Source organism: Pseudopodoces humilis, chromosome 4 (assembly GCF_049639895.1).
Source record: "Pseudopodoces humilis isolate 2021_Gansu_Grassland_sample_001 chromosome 4, ASM4963989v1, whole genome shotgun sequence".
Taxonomy (NCBI): Eukaryota; Metazoa; Chordata; class Aves; order Passeriformes; family Paridae; genus Pseudopodoces; species Pseudopodoces humilis.
In genome coordinates this window covers 62,356,480-62,381,962 of record NC_142203.1, presented here as the reverse complement: position 1 = coordinate 62,381,962, position 25,483 = coordinate 62,356,480, and the positions used below count along the sequence as shown (strand labels likewise).

Sequence of the window (25,483 nt, the reverse complement as noted above, 5' to 3'; positions counted from 1 at the left end):
GGTACTTCCATTTGCTTAAGCAACACAATGGAACCGTTGAGTGAGCACAGAATATAAAATCAGAACATAAAATAAGGCAAGCATGAAAAAAGCATTAGGCTTAGGAGTCTTCCACTAGAAAACATTTTGCTGTCAAGTTTCAGAGGAAAACTTTCAACAAACATATTGCAAAAGAGAAAAGCAAAATTAACTACAGTAAAAAAATTTCTTCCTTCCAGGCACTGTTAAAAGTTTTAATGTCAATCTGAAAATAACTCAGCAAGTCAGCTGATAGAAATATTATCATAAGTAATAGAAAAACCTGCAAAATCTCTTTGGTTCAATATAAAGCTGAAGACAAAAACAAAGCAGATGAAGTTTCTGTAAGGAAGTAATTTTGAGTATGACAGAATGAACATTCTACAAAAATGAACTCAATTGCCAACAGTAAATTTTGACAAATCAAGACCTTCAGTTAGAAGCTGTAAAGTTTGGAACTTGGTTTATTTTTTCACAAAGGATTATGTATGTGTATTCTAGCTTAATGAAGTAACAAGAGTACAAAATTGTTAAACTAGCAGAGAAGTATCTTCTAAGCAAGTAACTTCTAGTTCTGTCATGAGACATCTCATCTGGTTTTCTGCTTTCATCTGTTCAAGTGTTCAGCAATGGCAGATTGTTTTCAGCTGCTGTACAGAGCTTTCTACACAGTCTGAGTGGTACAACTGAAAACATGTTTTCTCCTAAAGATTTGCATTCAATCTTCCCTGTACATGTCTCACTGCAAGACAGCTTCTGCTACCTGTCTCTCAGGACCCCTACAGAACACCAATATGCAGTTCCTTCCCATGTCCCTACAACATTCTCAACTGGTTGCTTCCTCACTATCTGCACCTTCTGTTTTGGGGGAGCTTCCAGCTAGAACTGAATCATCATATGGCTAATTGTGGTCAGACAACACGTGCTGGGAAGCTCAACATTTAGGGTACCACTTGTCTCAAAAACCTCCCTTGACCTTAAGGTACCAATCAGCGTCTTTTCAATTTTCACTGCTCAGCAGTCACTGCTCAAAGGTTCTGAGGAACAATTTAAAGACAGAATATAAACCTCTTTCTCTGGCTGAAAAAGAGTTAAAGGCACATGGATGCTGATTCTAGTAGCAACACCAGTATTGATGTGCCTTCCCTCTCTGCCCCAGGATTACATGTGTTGAAGAATCAACAGCTAATCAATTTTTTTGAACAACTGTATGGTAATGCTTAAGTCTCCACACTGAAGAAATATTAATGCAGTTGTATTTGAACCCCCAGTTTGGAAGCTGTTCTAATATCTGTCCATCTTCACTAGGAATTTGGTCTCAGAGCTGCTTGTGTCTACTTTAGACCTAAGGGCAGGAAGGATTTGCAGTGAAGCAGCTGGAAGTATTAGCAAACAGCTCTTCAGGACTCTTTTTCGGATTTCAACCTTCTCTAAGAAACTGGTAAGGCTTTTGTTCATCTAAAATCCAGGAAAATATCCCCTCTTACAAGAAAAGGTTTTAATTTTGAAAGACAAGATTTGCCAAGCAGTTGCAGTTGTTAAGATTCAGTCTACCCACTTAAGTAAGTTATTACAGATTAATGTTTTGTTATTAAAACTAATTTTGTAGGTCCCTACACTTAGCTCCAACTACTGTTTGAAGGAAATTGTACAATTGTTTTGGATCTTATTTATTATCCCCTATTTCAAATGAAGTAAAAAAAAAAAAAAAAAAAAAAATCACCGCCTAGAGTTTTGGGCTTTTTTTAAAGTCACAAAGTTTTTGTTCTATTCAATGCTAAAATCATAAAGCAACTGCAGTGGGAATGCTTTGAATATATACATAACTTACTTCTCAAAAATATATTTCCACAGCTCCTTGTGTTACTTGGACCAAGAAAAGGAGAGCTTATGCTTTTGAAGTTGTCCATTAATTATGTCAATTATTAATATTTACCATTTAGTATTATTTCTTATTTCCCTTCATAGGGAAGCCCAAAAGGGTTTAAACCTAGGAGAAAATGCATAAAATAAAACCACTTAAAATGATTCAAAACTACTCACCAGCCTAAAAATAAACACCAAAACCCTCAGACAAACCAAGTAGAACATTCTAGAGGTAGGTCAAGGCAAAGCTATGCTTTCAGCAGCCAATCTGACTAAGGTAATATAGCTCTGATAGATCTAAGATGTGCTGCTTCCAAAATCCATGCTTAATCCATGTTTTCCCTGCTAATGTCAAATAAACTATCTATTGGTATGACTTGTCTATGTTAGCCAAGACTTTATAGCCCAACTGCAAAATCAGGTAGGAACTCTAAGTGAAGGCAGAAAGATTTACCATTTCTGATTAAGTGCCGGACTTTTTTCACAGATGGCATCTAACCTCATTTCCATTGCAAAATATGTTAATGCTGTTTTTTTCAGAATATAATTCTTATATCTCTAAGACTACCTTTTTTACTATTTAACTGCTTACAAGAAACAGATAACTACAAACTCTAAAATATGCCAATATACAGAAGTAACATTTTAAAACTGCCCATATTTACTTGATACAATAAAAATATCAATTATCTCAGTGAAAAATGCATATAAAAAACTGCAGATACATTGTTTTTAATAGTGCATAAAAGTCCAAAGCAAAATACAAAAAACACAGTATCTAAGTAAGAGGAATCTTTATCAATGTTCACTCCTTACAGCCAATCACCCAATGCTTTTATACTTCTCACTGTGTCTTATTTGGACCTTAACTTGGAGTTCTTCAAACTGGGAAATGAATTATGAAAAACAAAAAAATATATATCAGACTGGATTCTGTCTCCCACTTCCAACAAAACAGCCAATGCTAGGATTTCTGATCTTTTTCAAACCCATAAGAACAGTAAAATAGATAAAACAGATTTAATTCCCTTCCCTCATGTTTTCTATTTTTTTCTACATTTATGTTCAAAGAAAAATGACCAGTACGAAGAAGTTACGTGTATTTTTTTCTTCTTTCACTTTCTTAGATTCTGCAAATGCTGCCTCTTTCTTTGCATTTTTATGTAGAAAATACATTTTTCTGAAGATTTTACTTCTTCCTCTCAAAATTGATGTTTTAATTATTTCAAACAAAGGCAACTGATGCAACAGTTTTCTTACTAGCTGAGCATTTTTCAATTGCTGAATGCATAATTTAACTAAATGGTATTATGGCAACTCACTCTTCTAAAGCAGTACTGTCACTAACACCAGTGTTGAGATTTTTGTGTAAGAGAAGTAGTGGCATTCATGTTGCTTTATCCTACTATACTGAAAATTTTAGCTGCTCAAGACCCACTTTGCTCTGCAAGTCTAAGAAACAAGTTTGCTGAAAGAAGCAGAAATACCAACTAGACATTATGTATGATCAGATGCATACATAGGTATATTCCTGAAAATTCAGCATTCCATATAAATTATAATAACCAAACTGGCTTTTCAGGTCCAGAGAGTGTGAAAATTTTTTTTAAGGCATAAGGGATTATTGCAGTTATAGTCTGAAAAAGTACTGTATACCCAGTACTTATTTACTCTGAAATACCTGAGTAGCATGGTATTTAAATGTTTAGCCTACTAAGGACTACAATATAGTAGAACTGAGAACAAAGCCAAGAAAAGTCAGAATGAAGACATTTTACTGTTCTGAGTAAATCACAACTTTCTTAATTGTTTCATTTAAGTTCTGATGAAGATTCCTCTTACACCATTTCTTTGGTAAAACTGACTGCACCACATTTGCTTCATCAGCTGGTAAAAAGGCATTTTCTTTGGAGGAAATACTTTTTGTGATCTTGTATGTCCAGTTTTATAACACTCAGATAATATGCACACCCTATATTAACCATTTATTCAGCAAATAAAACACTAGTTTCAGTCTGGGAAACAAAGATCAAACAGACCAATCACAAACCAACAGTAAGCCTAATCATGTAAAAAACTACCTGCTGCAGATAAATTTTTAAATACAGTATATCATATTATCTGTATAAAATGAGTAGTTTCAGAGTTATTTTAAAAATATCTTATTACTCAAATGTAGAGGACTTTACTTCAAAACACAATGAATGTTTAAAATGCATAGTTGCATATATCTTCTGTAGCTTTGCGATGATTTCCACTTCTCTTGGCTTAAATCTCCTGCAATAAAAAAGAATAAACATATTTTATTACAATATGAATATTTATTCAGTATAATATACTGAATTACTCAATAACTGAATAATATATTCTGTTATTTTGCTGGTTAGTAAAACTTACTTGAAAAACTTAATTCTAATCAAAACATTAGTTTTTTGAATGGTCCAATTTGCAAATCACATCATGGAATCATTTAGATTAGAGAAGACCTCTAAGACCATCAAGTCCAACCATTAACTTGGCACCACCACATTTAGAAGTAAACCATAACTCTAAGTGCCACATCCACACACCTTCTGAGCATGCCCAGGATTGATGATTCCATCACTTTCCTGGACAACCTGCTCCAATGCCCGTCAGAGAAGCAAGCCTGCCTAACACTTAATATAGAACTCTTCTGATACAACTTGAGGCCATTTCCTCCTGTTCCATCACTTGTTACTTGGAAGAAGAGACTGATCTCCACCTTGCTACAATCTATTTTCAGGGAGTTAAAGGGAACAACTGGCATTTATCCTGTTAACACATCAAAACTTTTGACACTGTACATGATGACAAAGCAAGTGATTCTCAGAGAATAATTCTTATTTATTGACTGAGTGCTATGTGTCAAAAGAATTTTTTAAGAATGGAACCTCAGACCCAACATGAGATAAATCCTTGTATGCTGGTTTTGATTGGAATAAAGTCAATTCTTTTCACAGCACATGGTATAGGGCTAGGTTTGGATTTGTGCTGGAAACAGTACTGATAGCACAGGAATGTTTCAGGTATTGCTCATCAGTGGTTACACAGTCACAAGGTCTTGTCCTCTCCCTCACCAGCAAGGACGCTGGAAGAATATAAGGGAGGCGACACAGCCAGAGCACCTGTCCCTAGCTGATCACAGGGATTCTCCATTCCATACAGCATCATGCTCAGCATGTAAAGCTGGGGGAACAAGGAGAAATGGGGAGGGGACACACATTCAGAGTCACAGTATTTATTTGCTTGATTAACTGAAGCAGCTATTACACATTTTTGAGCATGATGAAGCCCTTCTGTCCTGGAGACAGCTGAACATCTGCCTGCCCATAAGAAATAGTGGAAATTTATTAGTGGAATCGTTTCTTTTGCTTCTGTGTTCAGCTTTTGCTTTCTTCTGTTAAGCTGTATATCAGACCCTGAGCTCACCTATTTTTACTCATCTGATTCTGTCCCCCATCCCACCAGAGAGAGCAACAGCAAGTGGCTGCGTGGGGCTGAGTTGCCAGTTAAGAGTTAAATCTAAGAGGAACAGAGACCATATCATCTCAAAGTATTTGTTCTGGATCATTTTCTGAGTATGTGAACTCTACCTAACATGTTTCCTTCTGTTCTTTAAAACAAAGGGTATGGTAACAATCTTAACTTGGGTAGATGGCTTGTGATGAGGATGAACCAGCAGTGATGTGAATACAAAATCATTCACACCTCTCATCCACAGATCAGAGGCTGAGGTGCCAGATGCAGAAGAGAAACAAGTGTGTGTAGGATCGCTCCTCAAGTGACAGACTATCCTCTGACAAGCATTTCCAGATGGCGTAAGTAGAAACAGCCTATAATCAGACTGTAAAGAGGGTACAGAATCAGGAAGTTCATTATATAGCTCTTGAGGGACTACACACACTCTGGTTCCTCATTCTACAACTAGTCCTTTCAATCACCATCTATTAAGCTCAGTCTTCTTTCCCAGACTCCTCTAAATCTCTCTAGCACTGTCATATTCCCCACTTGCTATAACAGAGGATCCCTCCTCCATAAACTCCCAACACACTAAATATAGCCAGAAAGAGTGGCATTTTGAACACAGCAGTACCTTTATGCATCTCAGCATCTACCCTGGCATTCACTGAATTCTTTCATGATCAGGAGTCAAGCAGGTTAACCTGGGTCTCATTTTAAAGACTGCATGGTTTAACAGAGCTAGTAAATCACAATGACAACACAATTGAGTTAAAATGATTTAGACTCAGTTTCCTGTTCAACTGTATCTGACTTTACCTAAACAATGATTTAATTACTATGTTACTTCCACATAAAAAGAAAGATTGGGACAGCAAAGCAGACTTCTTTTTCCTAGTATTAGCCTGCCCAAAAGATAAGTGAACTCTGGTCTCTCATCTCTTACTTACCTTTCAAGAAACCTCTTACTTACTTTTTGAGGTTTACTTCTCTGCCTAGAACTACTTGGATCTCCCAGCAATGTTTTCTTCTGATTTACTACAAGAAAAAAAGCAAAAATTCCAAAACTGAACAGTAAGATATTCCAGAAGTCTCCTTCTGGAATAACTGTAACTAGATATTATGCTGTGACTTGAATTAGAAGTTTTCTTGCTAAAAAAAGTTTGTGATTCACTAGGCTCCCACCTAAATACACTGCTGGATGTGACATTTAATTATAACCTCATCAACCAAATACAGCTGTATCAGTCATCCCTGACATAACAGACCAGACAGGCTCCTTTGGAGCCACTCTCTGGTACACAAATCCATCTTCTAAACAGCCAATAGTTGAAATAAATTTCAGTTCTTGAATCATGGAAGTACATAGGTAATAAATTTTCCTCATATGTGTTTATCTAAGAATTACACAATAAAGATTATAAGCAACTGTGAAGAACCACATCCCACAAGGACAAAAACGTTATTTTGGTGCACTATTCTGTTATCATCCTGGTATTTTCAGCATGTTTATGAGAAGCAGGCTGTGCAATAAAGGCAATTTTTCAATTTTCAACTCAAGACATAGCCCCAAACATATAGCAGTATAATAGCATACTATATTCCCAAGACATACTCCCACTTTATTCTGTAATTGAATTAGAACTTTAAGTCTGTTCAGATAAGTGAAAAAGCACCAAAATGTATTTTCAGCACTGAAAAAAGGAGTAAGAAAGTGAATACAACACAGGAAAACTAAGGAGGTCACTGCAGCAAAACAAGAAATCGAGGAGGGAAAGAGATACTCAGAAGAAAAAGGGAGACAAATACAGCAGGAGAGAAGGGATCAAGGAGATAAAGAGCAGACTGGACACATATAAAAAGAGGACCTGTTAGGCAATTTTCCTCTTGTTTTAAGAAATAAATAGGCTAGGTAAGGGAACCAGGCTTCAGCAGATAGGCAGAGAGACAGGTATAGCATACTTCAGCAAGCAAGCCTAAAGAAATAGATTACCCTAAGCACAGGGGAGCCAGCATAGGAGCACAGACCCTGGAACAGCAGAGGAGCAACTGAAGTGCCTACACCTGGTTCCTTTGGTTAACAGCAACGCAGCCCAAACTACTAGCACAGTGCAATCTCCTGAGAAGTTGGAGTTAGCCCCCAAAACAGCCAACAATACCAGCTCCCAGCACCCCAGCAGCTACAGACTTAGCTACAAGAGTTAGGGCTTTGACCACGTGCCAATGAGAGAAATGTATGTTAACATGGACAACTATACTTAGAAAAAAAAAAAAGTGCCTCTTTCAGGTTGCACTTTCACCTGGAAGTAATTTCCATGAAATTATAGTCTTCTAGAATTAGCTTATAATGAGGATGCATTGTGCTCTCACAAAAAACCAAAACAACCCCAAAATCAACACAAAACTAACAAACCACCAAAAAAATTCCTCATTTCAAAATCAAGCTCAAGGTGGGAAAGAGTGTTCTTCTCACTCTGGAATTAGAAAGTCTTAAGGAAAAGAATAAGACATTCTTTCACATTGACCATCATCCCCCTTACCAATGAGATCAACAACAAGGTATAATTTTGTACAACACAAATACACATAGGAACAAATATTGAACTACAGTATAGGAACTTTTTGCTTACAGTTTCTCAATTTGGTCAAACTCTTTTCCACCTCCTGCAGAACAAAAGAAGTACTACATAAAAGTATCCATTTAATAAATATAAAATTTATTGTTTAGTACATTTAGTAATTGTTTAATCAGAACAAAATGTTATTTTTTTATTTTGTTAGTTTTCTTTAATATGTATTTCAAATTACCTTGTTTATCTATTCAAGGGAATTACCTCCGAATTGTTGAAAAAGCTTATTTTAATGAAGTTTTATTAGTCTTATTTTAATAAAAATCATCTTTTATATAGGTCTATACCTATCTATATAGGTTGATACATTTCTGTATTTTAAAATAGAGATACCATGCATTTATGTCTGTATTAGACACATGCCTTTCTCCTTCTTATTGAATGTCTCTGAAGAATTTTCTCCCATCAAGGCTACCAAGAATTGCTTCCATTCCTTAGCACTCCCTCAAAAATTATAGCCTCAAAATTCCCTTGTATTGTAAGGAAAAAAACCACCAGGACTATATCAAAACTGTTATGGGTAAGTAATGTTTAGTGAAAGCTCCTTTCATTGTAGTGTTTTATATGAAAGAATTTTATCAGAAATACAGATGTGAAAATAACCCATCTTCATGTATGATGCACTATGGGTAATTTTCTACTTTCGGCTGTAATTTAACAGAAAGCTAGAAATTAATTTAAAAAACCCAAATCAACCAACCAAAAACTCCCCACCAAAACTTACCTTTTCCTTTCCTTTTTGAATACACCTCATAGAGGACAATAGTAGTTACGAGAATAGCAACTTCAGCCACAACTGCTATAAAGGGTTTGAGAGGTGCTGAGATGGAAAGAACTTTAAGTTCAAACCTCGCTTTACTTCTCCCTAAATCAAAAACAGCTTCACACCAATATACACCACGATCTTTCTTTGTGAGCTTGAAGATCTCCAGACGGCTTACTTTGGCAGATTTTCTCATAATTTCAAACTTGTCAGTATGCAAAATCGTATTAATGGGAGCCTGAAAAAAATACATTGCAAGTCTTAATGTAATGAGAAGGCATTTAATCAAACAGTATCATCAACATTCAGTCCTGTATAGATATGTACAATGAGTTAGGAACAAAAGGCATTCATGAAGCACCATTACCCCACCTTAGAGGGAAGGACTTATTTTATGGACACCCTAGTTCCTTCTAGACTACTCACTGGAGGAAAATACAAAGTTTCAGTGGGAAAATTGTCTGACCTGTTTTAGTTTATTTACAATCACACAAAAGGCATCTTTGGTTCTATTGACTCTCCAATGACAAAGGACATCCTTGGCTGCCAGATCTAATGCATGGGTTTCACCACACCACAGAACACGCACTTCCAAGGAAGTGGAAGAGGGGGCTCTCCCTCACTGGGACATACACTGATTCTCTTAAAAAAGTCAGTGCTGATCTCCAGCATTACAAAGGAGACAGATCTGTTTGCATTCTCTCAGTTGACAGTGCTGCCCCTCAGAAGAGGGATGAAAAGGAAGCTATGCTTTCTGCATCTGTCGTAAGGCTAAGAGATAGAATTACTTCTACCTGGAGGAAGTAAAAGGTTATATATCATCTTACAGGTGAAAGGATGTCCCACTGTAAGATTATTTTTGTATCCAGTAGCAATATTTGGGTAGTATAACCATTATAAATACAGTAAAAACAAGTCTCTCAACACTCACCGCACTTGGGTGTATGGCAGGGCCTTTTAGTATGAAGAAGAAATATGCAAACCAAAACAAAAAACTACATCCCTATAACAAGGAATACTTGCATATATTAGATTTTTTTTCCATTTCCATAAAGGTATTTCCATTAATGGAAATGCCATTTGTAGAGCTTGCAGTAAAGTACAAAGTATCTGTACTTATTTTTTGTCATACTGTTTTGCTTGGCCAACAGAGGGAGACCTTACCAGCTCAGTTCCATTGGTCATATACCAGGTCCAAGCCTTGGCATTATACTCAGTTTTACAAACCATTACAGCTGTATCTCCTATATAAGTGATAACAGGTTTTTCTCTTCCTTCAGTCTTGGGTACTAAGAACAACGAGAGAAAAAATCAAAGAGAGAGATACAGGTTTTCATTAGTGTTACAAAGAACGTGTTTAGGTTGTTCATTTATAATACTCCATTCACTTTTTCTAGTTAAAACCCTCATGGTTCTATAATTCATGACACAACGTAAATGACGAGTCATTTCGGGCTGCTATTTCAAGTATATAATCTGTGCAGAAGACTAGAGGAATCCTATTTTCAGTTGCTGCGTGATCTTGAAAGTTGCCAATTAATATCAAATGTCAAGTGAAAAAAATCAAACCATGATTTCTACCCTTGCCCACATTTCCTCTTTCCCTTCCTTGGCAGCTGCAAGCTATATGCTTCAGTTCTAGTATAGTAGAAACAAATACGTAATTTTCCTGCAATTTCACTCAATCTGAAGAAACTGATGGAAGTCTATTTCAGCTCAATACAACTTCATAATGGTATCTGACAAACTGTACATGCAGAGAATGTTTCTGTAACTGAAGAAAATCTGCAGATTGTTAGATATTTGTAGTTACAAACATCTTCTGAGCTGAAGCAATGACTTTTGGTGTATGCCAATAAACAAGACTTTTGTTCCAATCTTGCTGAGGACAGAATACAGTCAACAAGAAATAAGACATCAGTTTAACTTTAGAGCTACTTGTCCTAGCCATCGTAACTGCTTGTGACCCACAAGCTTCCAAAAAGATGTGCCCAGAAAGGCAGTTGAACATACAGACTATCCCCCAGATACTGTTAGAGCTTAGCAAACGCATTATACTGAAGTATATGTACTTCCTCTTCCTTTCCCTCTTTATTAGGATTTTTACCAATAGGCTTCCCTCAGATCCACCCATTTTGAATTTTACTTCAAGTCTGATTGCTCTACATTTTAAGTACAAATCCAGTACATACTTTAGATTTTTGTGATCACACTAGACTAAACAGGCCAAGTATTTGCTTTCAGCAGTTATGATGAACGATTTGACACAAGCTAAGATCGCTCTTGTCCTCTCACCTTCCTGACCAGTGGGCACAAATTATTATTTAACCAAAAAAGTCTGCTTCTCATGTTTATTCAAACTTAAGTTTCCTATGCAGAAATATATATGAAACCAATTTGTTAATAAGAATGCTGTTTTCAGTCTCAGAATTTGCTGCACCATACAACAAGACTCTTTACTAGTGAAGTTGTCTCACTCTAATGAGTGCGATTTAATCATTAATCATTAAACACTATCCTTTTAAACAGTAGCAGAGTATCTTCCGTGCCATCATTAAAAGGGATGACCTTACTAATTACTGCTGCAATCTCCCTTGCAATGTAGAGAACACACAAGCAGGTTGAGATAAAACACCCTGCATACCCAGCGCAACAAGCTGATGCAGCAGTTGAAGAGATTTAGCCACACTGACAAGTGGCAAAGCTCAGCTACAGGCATGCCACCAATACATGTGATTTAGCCACGATTACATGTGAATTAGCAACAACTAAGGAAATTAATATCTGTTACAACTTCTGGGATCTGGCTCTGTAGCAGTTAAACCTTGAATACAGGCAAGGCTTGTCACAAGTATTTTTGCAAGTGGATCATACCGAATTTGGTGACAAAATACTTCTGCTGCACAGACAAAGCCAACTTTTGAAGAAACAGACAGGTGTCAGCACCAGCAAGCGCACCAGTCAGATTTCCACAGTTTTAAAAACCAGAGCTATTTCACGGTGCACGTATCTCGGAGTGCTGCTTAAAGGTCCCCTGAACAAAGGGCAAATAAATTAATCTGTTCTACCCTTTTAGAAACTAGCAGCACTTCACATTTTGTAATATCCATGAATGTCCTCTGTTATTTATTAACTTCCTGTAAATATCTAATTGCTTTCTGCAAATCTGAGTAAAAACGTAACTCCTCAAAATCTGAGGGGTTATGCCAGGCCAGAAATCGGGGGGCAGAAGAGGAGAGGTAACACATCCAATAATCCCACAAACTGCCCTGTGGAAAAGCTATTGCAGTTAGTTACAGCAGTGATGACTTAAGTCACTGAGTCTATACCAACACATTACTCATCTTTCAGTTTGAAAATTGTTCTCCCTGCATTATTGACTGGAAGATTCAAGGACTTCTCTTTCCCATTTCCTTCACTATTGCATTAATCTTAAAAAGCATCAAGCCAGTACTTTTTATGGCATCAGAAGTGGCAGCATTCAACCATCATGCAGCAATTCTCTGATCTTCTTCTAATAAATCAACCAGTCCTATGCACTGTCCTGGAAAAGATGACTTTCCTCTTGAGTCATTGCTGCCCTTACCATAATAGTTATTGTGTACTTAGAGAAAAAGAAAAAATAAAGTCTCCTTGGACTTTTTTCCATCTACACTGACTTGGCTGGCTGTTCAACTAAACCTTAGCCACATGCTGACAAGAAAAATACATAATTATTTTTTAGAGATTAAAAAGCCTGAATAAACTTAAATTTTTGTCTTTATGCAGCACTGCAAGCTAGTTTCTCCTGGCTGAATGTCTGAAAGCAGGTATCAGTATTTGATATTTGAACCCACACAAGTTCATTCAAGTTCTATTACTGGCTATTCCACAGAACAAAGGCAACTTGCAGCTGAAGAACTAGAGAGCCCCACTGCTTAATTTAGCTGGGGTTAAGGTAATGATTTGAATAGTTAGGGTTTCTCAGAGCCTGTGTTTCGGGAAAAACACTCCTATATCAGCCTTCACAGATTAAATTACTGCATTGCTCTTTGCAAAATTTGGATGAACAGAGAAAGGAGTATCTCCCATTAGAGTTATTCATCAGCTCAGCAGCTTGTATTATCATTTCCACACAACTGAATTTCACCTAGTACTTCCAGAGTAACATTACTGGAGAACACAAAACAGAAGAAAGGGCAGTTATGCTGCCCAATGAAGCACACTAATTGTTCATCTAAATACTATTCTTATACTATTACAGAATAAAAGAAGCATTGAAGTAATAATGTAGTGTTTCAGAAATACAAATGCAGTTTTAAAAATCCTGCCTCCATTTTACCAATCATTACTTCACTTTTAACACCGAATCTCAGATTCAACTTGCTAACTATTTGCTCTGCTTTTTGAAGATATTTCTGAGACACCATCATTTATTCTCATGTCCCAGAAAGTAAAGTGTATTCACATCTACTGTAGAGATGGAGGAAAAATCAATTTGTCAAGAAGGGTGAAAATAAAGACTTCATGCTCTTTCAGTTACTAGAATTTTTTTTAAAAGGCTTTTAGTTTTTGGTTCAAAATTCTTCAATCCATGCTACAGAAATTACTTTGATAGTTATTTTCACTTAGTCTGACTCTACTAGTCATAACTTATCAAATTATGTTGCAATTTCCATACTATCCAGAAAGAATATTAATAAACCTTTGCAGTGGTTAGCTGAAACAAAAATTTAAAATAAATACAAATTAATTAAATTACCATGCAAATGAAATGTAGCACTGAGTTCTTTTTCACCTTTCAGAATACAAGTGTAACTTCCCAGCTGACTGCTTTCTGAAATGGTCACTCTAAAAAAAAGAAATCATTAATTTGGGGGCTTTTTTAATATTTTCTCTTTTTACTGCTACAGGTGACTGCTAATTAGCATTCTAAAAAACCCAGTAAGAATCAGTAATGGAGCAGAAAACATCACTGCAACACTAGGATTCAGGTTTAGTGTAATGCAGAAACGGTGTCATGTTTTTAAGAAAATGGAAAAGCACAAGCACACTTTGGATCATAAACACCATTTTCACCCTTCACACTGACAGAAGGCCACCTTTATGCAGCATTATCACAGATTACTGAATTGGACATGGGTTCACCATCTGAACTGTGAAGCGCATCCTATATAGGGCTTTAGGAAGAAGAAACCATTTAAGTAATCTCATCAACACAAAAAACAGTTTTAAAGAGCTTTCATCTAATGAAGAACAGCATCTTCTTCACCGGCAAACTATGCATTCTACTGTCACTTTGAGAAAGATTTACAAGTCTATGTATATGGAGTATCAGGAAAGTAACAGTTTTATTCTTATTGTATTTTCTACAACCAAAATTTATGTAAATACTACTGCTCCTAAAGCTATGGAGAAATCAACTGGCAACCAGTCAGTTAAAATGTGCAATTGGCCTAATTCTAAAGAACAATAAATTGTATCAATTGTAGAAAGGCTTCAACATTTTTTGAGTTTCTGTAGAAATCTGAAAGACTTAAGAAAACCTTCAAAATATCTTTACTGTAAAATTTCACGTCTACCTTTGTTAACTATGAAGAAAAGAAAATGACCATTGCTACCTTCCATACTCTTGCAAAGCAGCAATGAGGTGGAAAAGAGCACATGGAAAATTAGGGAGTAGAAAAAGAAATTGCTAAAATATTTTCATCTCAGACTGATCATTATTTCACTTACTGAAAAAATTGTTGGACTTCAAGGAACTGTTTCCTTCTTCTATGTTCTTTTTTAGAAAAAAAACAACCTTGTTTTTCATGCACTAGAGGAAAAATAGGAGCAACCTTTCTCCTTTCCACCAGCTTCAGTATGTTGATTAATCTTTGCATTTGTCCATTTTCCAATATACACATTACTAGTACTGGGCAACATATATAATATGGTAACTCACTAGAATCTGCAAATCACAGTGTAAAGAATGCTACTTACTGGATGCTCCAGCTGTTCTGAGTTTTAGTGGTGTGACTGATTGTTTCACCTCCCTTTTTCCAAGTCACTTGAGGATTTTTCAAATTGGAATCCTCACCTAATTTGCATAGAAGTTCAACTTTAGTTGGACTGGCTACAGAGATATTTTTTTCCACTGGAGCACCTGTAAGAAAGTTTAAGAACGTTTAATGAAAAAAACGCATTTCCTCAGTCTGGGCAAAAAAACTTCAGAGACTGTGTTTAGATATACAGGATTACAGGTCAACACAGGTGCTCTTTATACTCTCCAGGACAAAAAAGCCCCTGCAAATACATAAAATAACACACTCCCATTTTGTAGGTAAACTTCCTAGAGGGCTCTAATATAGAAGGATAGATAATCAATTCACTGAGAGCAAGAGAGACTTAAGAGATAGACTTAAGCTTTTACATTATTTAATCCACACAAAAAAATATTAAGTACTTAATATGTCTATAGAAAATTATATTATTAGTGTCAAGAAGGGTTAAGATATAAGTATATATAACCATCTGGACTTTAGCCAGCTGCAGATTTTTATGATGCTGTGAGATACTACTGCTAGGGAAGCTATAGATAAAATGTACACCCTTAACACTGCTGGATCATGCCTTTCATGCTGCAGTTACGCAACCTGACACAAATCCTCTTCAAACCCATTTAGGGCTGGCTTTGCCTTCCTGGCAGGCCAGTAGAATTACGGAGGGAAAATACTCCAATACAGTAGAAAAACTTGTCAGTTTTTTGTCTTCCATGAGCATAGGTTCATAAAAACCTAAAATAAGCACAGCCAAAAAGTAGGTAACGGCAGATATCTTCTCCAATCCATAGAAACAGCCTTTTATAAGAAAACACTTTAGATGTTGTACCTGTTAGCAGTGACATTTTATTTCGTAACTGGCCTTCTCTTTCATGCCTTCTAGACAGACGTTCAGTTAGTCATCTAACAAGAAAATTTATTCATGCCTCACTTCAATTTTAGATGTACTCTGTATTATTTGGTGGTCAATAAAGTGTAGGTGTATTACACAGTTCACATTCTTTCCAAGAGCAAATGAAGTTTTAAAGTACAGCTCACTGACTTAGTAATGCAAGTCATACCTATGCAGCAGCAAAGTCTCACTGGAGTGAGTGCACCAATTCCAGAGTAAGTGAACTTTACCAGGTCTGGCAGAGACATTTACAACCTGAAGAACAGCATATCCAGAATTGCAAGTCCCAGCCAAAACACTTCAGATCTGCTGAACTGGAGATAAACTTAGAAGTGCAACACATCAGTTTTCCATTGCAGAGCAACATCAGTTACTGAAACTCATTTATTAGAGCAATTAGGCTGAATAAATGAGCCAAGCGTAACCCAGCTTGTTGAGGCTGCTTATGATCAAAGTAATTTTACAACTGGAATTGGTTTCACAGCAGCAAGAGTTTTACAGTCAGACTAATTACACCAGCTGAAAATATTATCTGTCCTTTACGAAATTATTTTAAAATTAAATCCATCCTTTGAATGAACGAAACATAAAACCACATGATGTTGAAGATTCACCAATAGCAAGACTGATTTTTGGGGCATCCCTGTACTAAGAGTGCAGATACCACAACAGGAAACAGAGAGTACTTTAAGTTTCCTGCTAGAAGAAAACACAGCATAAATGCTGCAAAATTACATCCTTAAAATATCATGCCAGTATTTTGCAAATCTTCCAGAGATACTTCAGTTAGATCAGTTTCTCCAGCTAACCAAGAAATAACAGGATACTATTTGGCAACTAGGAACTTTGTAAGTACTTTAGGAACAGGTTTATTTTTGCTGTTCTTCATGCTTTAACTCGTGCAATGTTGCTAAGCCAACACCTGCTGTTCAGCAAGTACTCTAGCTTATGTGCCCTCTGCAAGTGGATTCACTAATGCAAAAAGCTATCATTTCAATTGATTTGGAGGAAAAGAGTTATGAATTAGTTTTAATGAAAGTAGCAATCTAATTCTCCACTGAAAAATAGGTATTAGAACAGAGAAGTTAATAACAGCATAAATGTACTTACTTTTTACTGGGCTCATCACATACTCACTGCAACATCCTCACTTTATCAAGAACCTGCCATTCTAGATGCTTCTACAACTCATATGGAAGTTTGTGTGTACTTACATTCAATATAAATTAACTGGAAGACAAAAAATAATGCACTCACCAGATAGGACTATCTCATATTCTGAGTCATCCTTGCTTGCTGGCTTGAGTTCTTGTGTGGCAACATCTGGACCCAACAAGATTTGGGCAGAAACAAAGTTAAGTTATCCTATGTAAGTAATCACACAGTAGCATCAATGCGGTTTGGCAATTATCAACTATAACAATTTTAAAAGGAGAAAATGGACCTTGCCAAACGCAGACTAGGGTGGAGATCCTTTTATAGACCTGTGTTAGCATCCATAATCTTAAAGCAGCAGTGTTGTGGGGTTGCTGTTATAGCAATTGCTAGATAATGGTTTTTAGCTTTATTGTAATGTTGAATTTGTGAATATCAGTGTCTAAAAATGTCAGAGCTACTTTATAGCCTGACTCAAGAAGTCACCTACTGCCTACATACATGACTTCTACATCAATGTCTAAATAGTTCTTGAAAAAAGTAATAAGCTTTAGAAAAAAATAATGAAGCCAAACCAACCATGCAAGAGAAACAAAACCAAAAAACCACCCAACAAAAAACCCCAGAACAACAGAATGCTACCATTCCCAAAGCTACTACAATCTAACAATACAGCCAGGAAGTCAGAGGCAGACAGTCTAATCTAAGGTGCTTCTTTAATGAATGCAGGGTAAGAACACCTTGTGGTTCACTACAAAATGGTCAAAGATACTCACTGCTCCTCAAAAATTCTGATATATAGCAGGCAATGCCCTTCTACAAAGGAAATGTTAACCAACATATGTCTGACCTAAAAATATTTTTCTCCTTTTGTGAAGAAAACCTACATTTACAAGGTATATGGTCACCAAAATTCCTTTTTGGTGCAGCTCTGGATCACATACCCTTCAGAACATATGAGATCTTTTACAAAGCTCTACAGAGCTTGATACAGCAATTCTTACCACAGCCTGTTCCCATCACCTCTTCTCACGCATTTCGAGAATAGAGAAAGAAAGCAAATTAATAAGCTGCAGCTCAAACAGATGTAGCCCAGCTACAATAATCTTATTTTAATTAAGGTGATGAAAAGAGAAAAATAGATTTAACCACCAGCCCAAAAGATACACTAAATGTTTTACACCACACATGCTTTTACACACTTGGAAAGTAATTTCACTGTCAAATGTTTCATAATGCATTGCAGAAAGGTATGAACAGTAATTAGAGACTGATTCTGCCTAGTCACACAGCATTATAAGAGAAAAACATCCTGGCTTTTGTAGAAGAAAAGAGGCTTGATTACATCATGGATCAGAAAGATTCATGGATCATAAAGATTCCAAATCACAACTGAGAAGACAAAGGAACTGGGCTACAGCTTTAGCCCTCCCACTGAGAGACGCACTGGGTAGCCAAACTGATCACTCTGCAGTAGAAATAGCTCCTCAGAAAGCCTACATCTCATCACTATTGCTCCTTCTCTTTCCCTGCATAAAACACTGAACTCGAAGGTAAAGCTCTTAAACACTTGCCTCTGAGCTACTGCTGAGAGCATCTGGCTGTGTTGAAGGAGGTCCCTGCTAGTGGTTTGCATCTAAAGGCATAAGCAGAGGTACATCTGCCTTTTCAAGTTGTTGGCCAGTTTCAGAAAACATCCTATCAAGCTCACAGCACAAGGAATTCTGTGCCTCAGGCAACCAACCTTTCTGCCAGGCTTGCTCCATCTGCATTTTCATACTTTCCTTCAAGCTTCAACCAGTTTAAGCAAAAATAAATGTGTATATTAAGGTGGTTGGTAATGAAAATTACGAACTAAATACCAGGCTATTTCATTTGGTGTTGTTGACAGCAGATTGTTGTCAATCTCAACTGATAGTAAAAAATGGCTTTTTAAGCAGAGAAATCAAAGCTGTCTTCAGCAGTAGACAATAGTCCTGTTGGCCCTAGACAAGAACACAAAAAGCCTCGATCTCTGCCCCATGGAGAAGTAAACCAGTCCAAGTATTTACCCAGGAAATAATATCAAGGCTTGAAAGTTCTGGCAGATCTTAACCTGCCTGTGTGCACAAACACTCAGACAGCATGGCAGACTTGTCACAGATCACCCACGTTTATGTCAGTCGAGTACACTCATCACCTGCTTTTTTACCTAAATCTCTCACAACGATACATTCAGAAGGCACCAATGCTAGTTCATATGGTAGATCAAGCCACAAAAAACTCATCAGCCTTTGAAATGTCTTGCAACAAATAGGATTTTCATACTGATTTTCTTCCTCAATTCACATATCAAAAGGAAATACTGAGGTGAGGTCATATTATATGAAACACTTTCTATGTCTCATAAATGTGTGTGTTTATGTATGTAGAGAGTTATTCAATTTAGTAGCTATTGCACTCCTACTTCTCACATTGTGCTAAAAAGCTCCTAAGATGAAAAGCAGATAAATACCCTTGATCTCAAAAAAACCTCCAACTTGTAGGTGAAATTAACTTGCCAGCACTTGACTGAGTGAAATGTAACTCAGCTCATATTTGACTTGACAAATCAACATGAGCTTTGGGACAGCACTGAAATTCTGATTCTCTGATCTTTATGGGGAAAGACAAAGTAGAACCAACAATCATTCGTTTCTTGTCCTGCCTGGAACTTATTCTCAGCACCCTGTAGAAAAAACAATTAAGGTATAATGGACAACAGACAGTTTTGACACAGCCATAATTAAGAAAGATTAAGCTAGCAGGCATGGTGATGCAAGGGCATTTTTATACCTTTCAATAACATACAGGCATAACAAGCTCTCATATTAAATAATTATTATGTCTAAAGGCTAGAACACAACTCCCTGCAGAGGTACTAGTTTGGGCACTTTCTGACCTCCAGGGTCATTGCCTTCTTTTAAGGCATACATGTCTAAGGGCAACACGTCATGAAAATGGCAGTTGCATAGCTTTTTCCAGTTCTGGAGATACCCATGACACTCAAGCTCTTGCAGTGGCTTTGAAAGACCTAGGAGCTGTATCTGTTTCTTCCAAAAAGTCACAATTTTATTTCAAGACACTTAACCGTGAAAATGTAAACTCTATATGATAAACTAGTATCAATAGGAGAAAGGCATAGTTTTAAAAGTACTGAAATGAAACAATTACCAGATGATTCATGTCCAGGTTGCATCTTAGTGACAGAATTCACCTGTGTCTGACTTGAATCTTGTGTTGTCATAGCTGGATCTAAAAAAAAAAAAATCAAACCAAAAACAACATCAGAAAAGGTTTAAAGAAACTTAAGAGTTAGTAAAAGCTAGTTCATGAAAATAATTCCAGCAGAATGTCCTCAACTCAGCCTCTCCCCTCCATTTTTTCCCCCAAGTTCTGAGCATACACCATTATAAAATGCACAATAATCGTTTTTCATCAGTTGTTTAGCTCACTTTAGGCAAGAAAAGATTAAAGAATGGAGACAATATTTGATCTCTAATTTCCGTAGAGTTCTTGCCGTTAGCTTATGGCTAAGAAAAGCCATTCTCAGAATGTTCCAGCAACTTTTTAAACTGTACTCACATCCTTTCTGTTCATGGGCTTTAAAAACACCACTTACGCCACTGACACTGGTCAATAACTTCAAACAGATTAGAAAATTTTCCAATAGAGTAAGGACTTCATTACAACCTTACAAATCTAGTGTGATGAACAAGCAATGACCATATCCTCCTTTGCTTCCACTAGCACCTCGATAAGAAAAAGAAAAGACATCTGTATCAAACATTAACTTCAACATCCAACACTAATAAATATTTCCAACTTTCCTCAGTACCACACTGCAAATCTGATCCTGCTCCTATGATACAGTTTTTACAAGAACCATTTAAGAATCTAGTATGCTTTAATGTTCTTGACTGGAAAAAGAACAGGAATGAAAGAGGCAAAGGACTTGGTTAGCAGCTGTGTCACTCTTAAAAACTCGAAATATCTAGATGTTTTAAAAGAATGGAAATGTCTCCTCATTCCTTTATTTCCACTTTTGGGTGACAGAACTAGTGTTTATTTTGTACTATCTTCACTAACAAACGTATTCCAGGACGTAGTTTAGAGCCACAGCACTATTTATAGAAAGTGATTCAGCCACAAGAGAAAAAGAGGACATGTATTTTGCATCTGTAATTGAAGTCTTGGGAGAGGGGTGGAATTGGGATCATGAACTCTTCTGGACACCCAGGACAGCAACAAACATGCACAGATCACAAAATCACAGAACATTCAGAATCGGAAGGGACCCACAAGGATCCAATCCAACACTTAAGTACACAGTGAAAAGCTAACTCATATTTTAAGTGCATTCAATCTCAAATGCACTTAAGTCAATTCAGACTTGAGAATCACATACTTTCTGCAGAAGATGAAGTCAGCACTCCGCCATTTCACAAATGAACATTACTTACACTCCTACCTCATTTCAGCACCAATAGGCAGAGACAATCTATAGATTCGCCACTGGAACCTCCAGTACACAGTTACTCCACTACTGCCATGCTTGGCTTACACCATCTGCTGTCTCCATCTGTCCATCATACTTCAAACAGTTTGGACCAAGAGTAAAACATGGTAATTGAAAGATATGATTAAAAGAATTAAGCAATACTGGTCCTTAACAGCAGCCCACTTTTTTATCAGTCCACTGGTCCCACAGCCAGCTGTTCCCTCTGAGCCCTTCAGCTAAGAAAAGAACTTTTAAAATCTGCTCTAAGGATGTACCAGCCTATGAGCCAGACATTAAGAAGACTGAGTCTTACTCTTTGCCTGACAGAGGTACTGAGCACAGAGAGCTATTATTTTTCTGATATTCATAGTACAACTGAAGAAAGGTCCAAGAATTTTTATAACTGCAGCATCTTGAGGCATTTTAAGTATGTCATGGATCACCTGCACATTAATTAAATCCCCAAAGATGATAAATTTAGAAGGTGCCAGTGCCAAGCTGTACAGCAGCTCTGTTATCTCTCTGCAATAAAGGCTGATAACCTGCAATGTGGTTTGCATACTAACAGGGTTCTCATCTTGGCTTTCTTCCTTTATCCTATCCTTTATTTCTTCCTTTATCCATGTATCAAGTAAAAAAAGTCAAGTAGTAGTATTTTTTGTCACCCCTGCTTCCAGATCTTTCATCTAATCTGTGCACATGTCAAATTACATAGAACAGAGATAACATTGCACCACTCTCTTCCTCTCATGTATACTTGCTAAATAGCACTGGTGATCAAAATGGGCCAGCACTGCATTATTAGTGTCATCCAGCCAGGCAATGATGTAAGCAAGTCACGCGGAGTAATTTCTCAAACTATTGAGTCATGGCTGCATGCCTTAGCCTATAATTATTCTGCACTAGATTTAATCAATAGTGTGATAGGCTATAGAGTTCTCATCTCCTTGATTTCCATGCAGGAAGGAATATGCAAGTGTATGACATCATGAATTTAATCTTCTACATTGCCTCTGCTTTGTATGGTAGTCAGAATTTTGGGAGGGACAAAAGCATGGATGTACCATGCTTACTATTACCAGAGTAACTTCAGGATTAAAAATTTCCTTGCTCTCTTTCAGCCAGAAAAGCAGCTGAGTAAGAAAAGGCTGAAATAATATTTGGTTTAACATCTTTATCTTACTGCTTAATTTAATACCAATCAGACACTTTTTAAGTTCACATGCAGTCAGTAGCATCCAAAACCAGCCACCAGAACCTCCTAATGCCCCAGAGACATCAGAGAATCAACATTAAGGCCTTCCAAATACCCTGATAAAAGCTGTTCCCTCAGGTCAAACCAGAAAAACACAACTTGGAAGCAGTCTGTAAGGAATGAGGTGTGCTCTACACTCATAGTTCCTTGATATCTTCAGGACTAGAAAGTGAGAGATGAGATGTGGTGGGATTGCTTTTCCTAAATCAATCTGGCAACATTTGCTGCAACTAAATTAAGAAAACCACAAAGGAAATCAAACAGAGCAGAAAGATCTGAACAAGTGTTCTGACACTCAGAACTTACTCTTTATGCAAAACAAAAACAAGAGTTTAGATTTTTCCAAAACAATTAACAGTTACATGACTAAGATAAGAATAATAAAATAAGTATCTTCTTCAAGATATTATCTCAAAATAAAAATCTAATAGTGCTTTTGGGGAATCTGCCTGACCATCTGCAGACTATGTAATCCACTTTCCTCAAACTCAGTTCTTGTATAGCAAGTGTTCCCTTTGCTTACTTTTATTGCAAGCATTTCTTTTGGTTGAAGAGCCCTCACATCCCCAAAACAAACACGATTGCTGGACTTCACTGGAAAACAGTTTTAAATTCTTCTTCCTTCAAGTGACATGAACTTCCCTTTGCTGCAGCTGTGTAGATAGTCCCTGTGTTCAATTAGCTTTATACACATTTAGTTAATGACCAGTGAAAGAGTAAACTACCATTTTTTGTTTAAATCATCACAGAAGTCACAGTATGATGCCTCCCTATCTAGTTCATACAGCTATAAAAACAGTTAATAACAGAAGTCTGGAAAACAGGTTCACTCTATACAGATAAGCTAGTGGCTTCTTTTTGAAGTCTGCTCTAAGCCACACAATACACATCACTTTAGGAAGATGGTAGATCTGTGGAATTTTTGGAAACACAAAAAAAGATTTGCTGTTTGATTCACTTGTTTTGTTTTTTTCTTTGAGGTGCTATAGTTTTACCAATGGCTTTACATAAACTTAAAATTGCTTCAGCCACCATCAGGTATGATTTTCGAAATTAACAGTTATCAATAATAAGTATCTTATGGCAATTAGCCACATGGTGACTCGCACATTCCTACAAATATCACACCATTTACACTCAAAAAACTCAAATGAGTAAACTGTTCAAAAGGACTTCAATCCTGCTTTTACATATATATGCACATGTATTTTAAAGAAGACTTAATAGCTACAAAGCAGATTCTTGTCTTTGTACAGACTTAAATATGCATTTCAAAGGAGACTTGAGAAGTGCAAAGTACATTTCCTTTCACATTAAGTAAAACTACAAGAAATTTTACAGACAGTACCATCACCTGGGAGCAGAACTGGTCCTCTAGGTACCAGGAAGTGCAACTGAGATGAAGAAAACCTAACTGCTTTTATTTCATACACTGAAAATGCAGCTAAACCACACTGAATTCAAGTCACAGCATTGGCGTTCACATACAAGTATGTGTATGCACATATACACGGGACAGTACTCTTGGCCCAGCAAGACCTGCTCCAAGAATCTCACTCGGAACAGCAAACACCAACAATCTGGTAATTCCTACTACAATCCTTCTCTGCTACTGTGCAACGCCTCAAAAAGAAGAGAAAATTAACCAAAATCCACTAGTTTTAGAAACACGATCGTATTTCCTGAGAAGCAGCTGGCCTGCTCCTGAACTGCCGAAAGCCTCTAGAGGAGGAATGGGGCCCAGAAGGCTCAAGTCCCTCTTTCTTCATGGATTTTAAATGCCATTTTTAAAAACGCAAGGCAAAATCCTAAGGAGTACCACTCATAACCCATTAGGCACATTCGTATCTCAGTAATGTGATCTGCAGGGGGGTTTGCGGAGTTTTTTATTCAGCATTTAAACGCTTTACGCAGTGAGGACCGGACAGAAAAGAGACACAACACCACACCTTCCCAATCCTGCACCTGTGATCCAATTAACCCTTCCATAAGTAAGGGAGAAGGGGCTGAGGCTACAGGACGGCTGATCACCGATGCGGCTCTCCCCATCTGCCGCCGCCCACCACCTCGGTGCGGGGGCATAGCGAGAGCGGAGCCCCGCTGTCCCATGAGAACCCCGAGCACTGAGGGAGGCAGGGGCGCCGGGCAGGATCGGGGCCGTTGAGAAAAAGAAACGCCTCAGCTGCTCCCACAGGCAAAGCCGAAAGGCAGCCGCCGTGCCGGGGCAGCGCTGCGTTCCCCCAAGAGCCGGGGGGGATGCTGCGGAGCAAGGAGGACCTTTGCTCCCAGACGGTGCTCCAGTCCACCTCACACCGGCCCGCCGGACACAGAGGGCGGAGGGGGCCCGACCCGGGGAGAGTTTACATTTACCTGCAGGGGTCCCGCCCGAGACCCTGGTGCCGAGAAGCAGTAGTAGCAGCAGGCGCCCCAGGCCCCACTCGGAGAAGGTTGAAGGCATGGTGCCCCCGCCGCGCTCCCCTGGCTCGGCCCGGATCCGCACCCCACGGGCTTCACCACCTGAGGAAGCCTCAAGCGGGCCGGAGTGGCTCTGCGGGAAATCCTGCCACTCCAGCAACGACAGGGACAAAATGCAAAGCTGCTCCAAATTCACTGAGAGGAAAAAAAAAAAAAAAAAACAGGCCAAAAAGCCGCGGAGGAGGCGTTGGGGCCACAACCGTTCCCCTCTGCGGGAGAATGTGCTCAGTGGAGGGCCCGCCGCGCTTTAAGTGGCGGAGGAAGGGCGGGGGCGCGCACCGGTGGCTAATTGGACCGAGGCCTCGTCACCTCAGCCGTCCTAGAGCCCCCCAGGCACCGGGAAGCTGACCGGGCAGGTAGCGGCACAGGTTCGGGACTTACTTTTGGCCCGAAGGGGTAGTGGCTGC

At 37.9% G+C, this 25,483-nt stretch overlaps 1 protein-coding gene across 2 annotated transcripts; it reads right to left on the bottom strand.

The window, feature by feature from the left end:
• Nucleotides 1–11: 11 nt before the first annotated feature.
• On the bottom strand, nucleotides 12–25,275 carry EMB (embigin). 2 transcript variants are annotated; one of them, XM_014260965.2, is made up of 10 exons: nucleotides 24,972–25,275; nucleotides 20,020–20,100; nucleotides 16,930–16,995; nucleotides 14,722–14,884; nucleotides 13,499–13,587; nucleotides 9,922–10,046; nucleotides 8,719–8,995; nucleotides 7,995–8,028; nucleotides 6,338–6,402; nucleotides 12–4,161 (listed from the first exon to the last, which is right to left on the bottom strand). In XM_014260965.2, exons 1-9 carry the CDS (start codon nucleotides 25,057–25,059, stop codon nucleotides 6,366–6,368), a joined length of 960 nt encoding a protein of 319 aa, XP_014116440.2. In that variant the 5' UTR covers nucleotides 25,060–25,275; the 3' UTR covers nucleotides 12–4,161; nucleotides 6,338–6,365. The 2 variants fall into 2 exon arrangements, with proteins under 2 accessions (XP_014116440.2, XP_087910793.1); XM_088054667.1 differs by lacking the exon at nucleotides 7,995–8,028.
• Nucleotides 25,276–25,483: the final 208 nt, after the last annotated feature.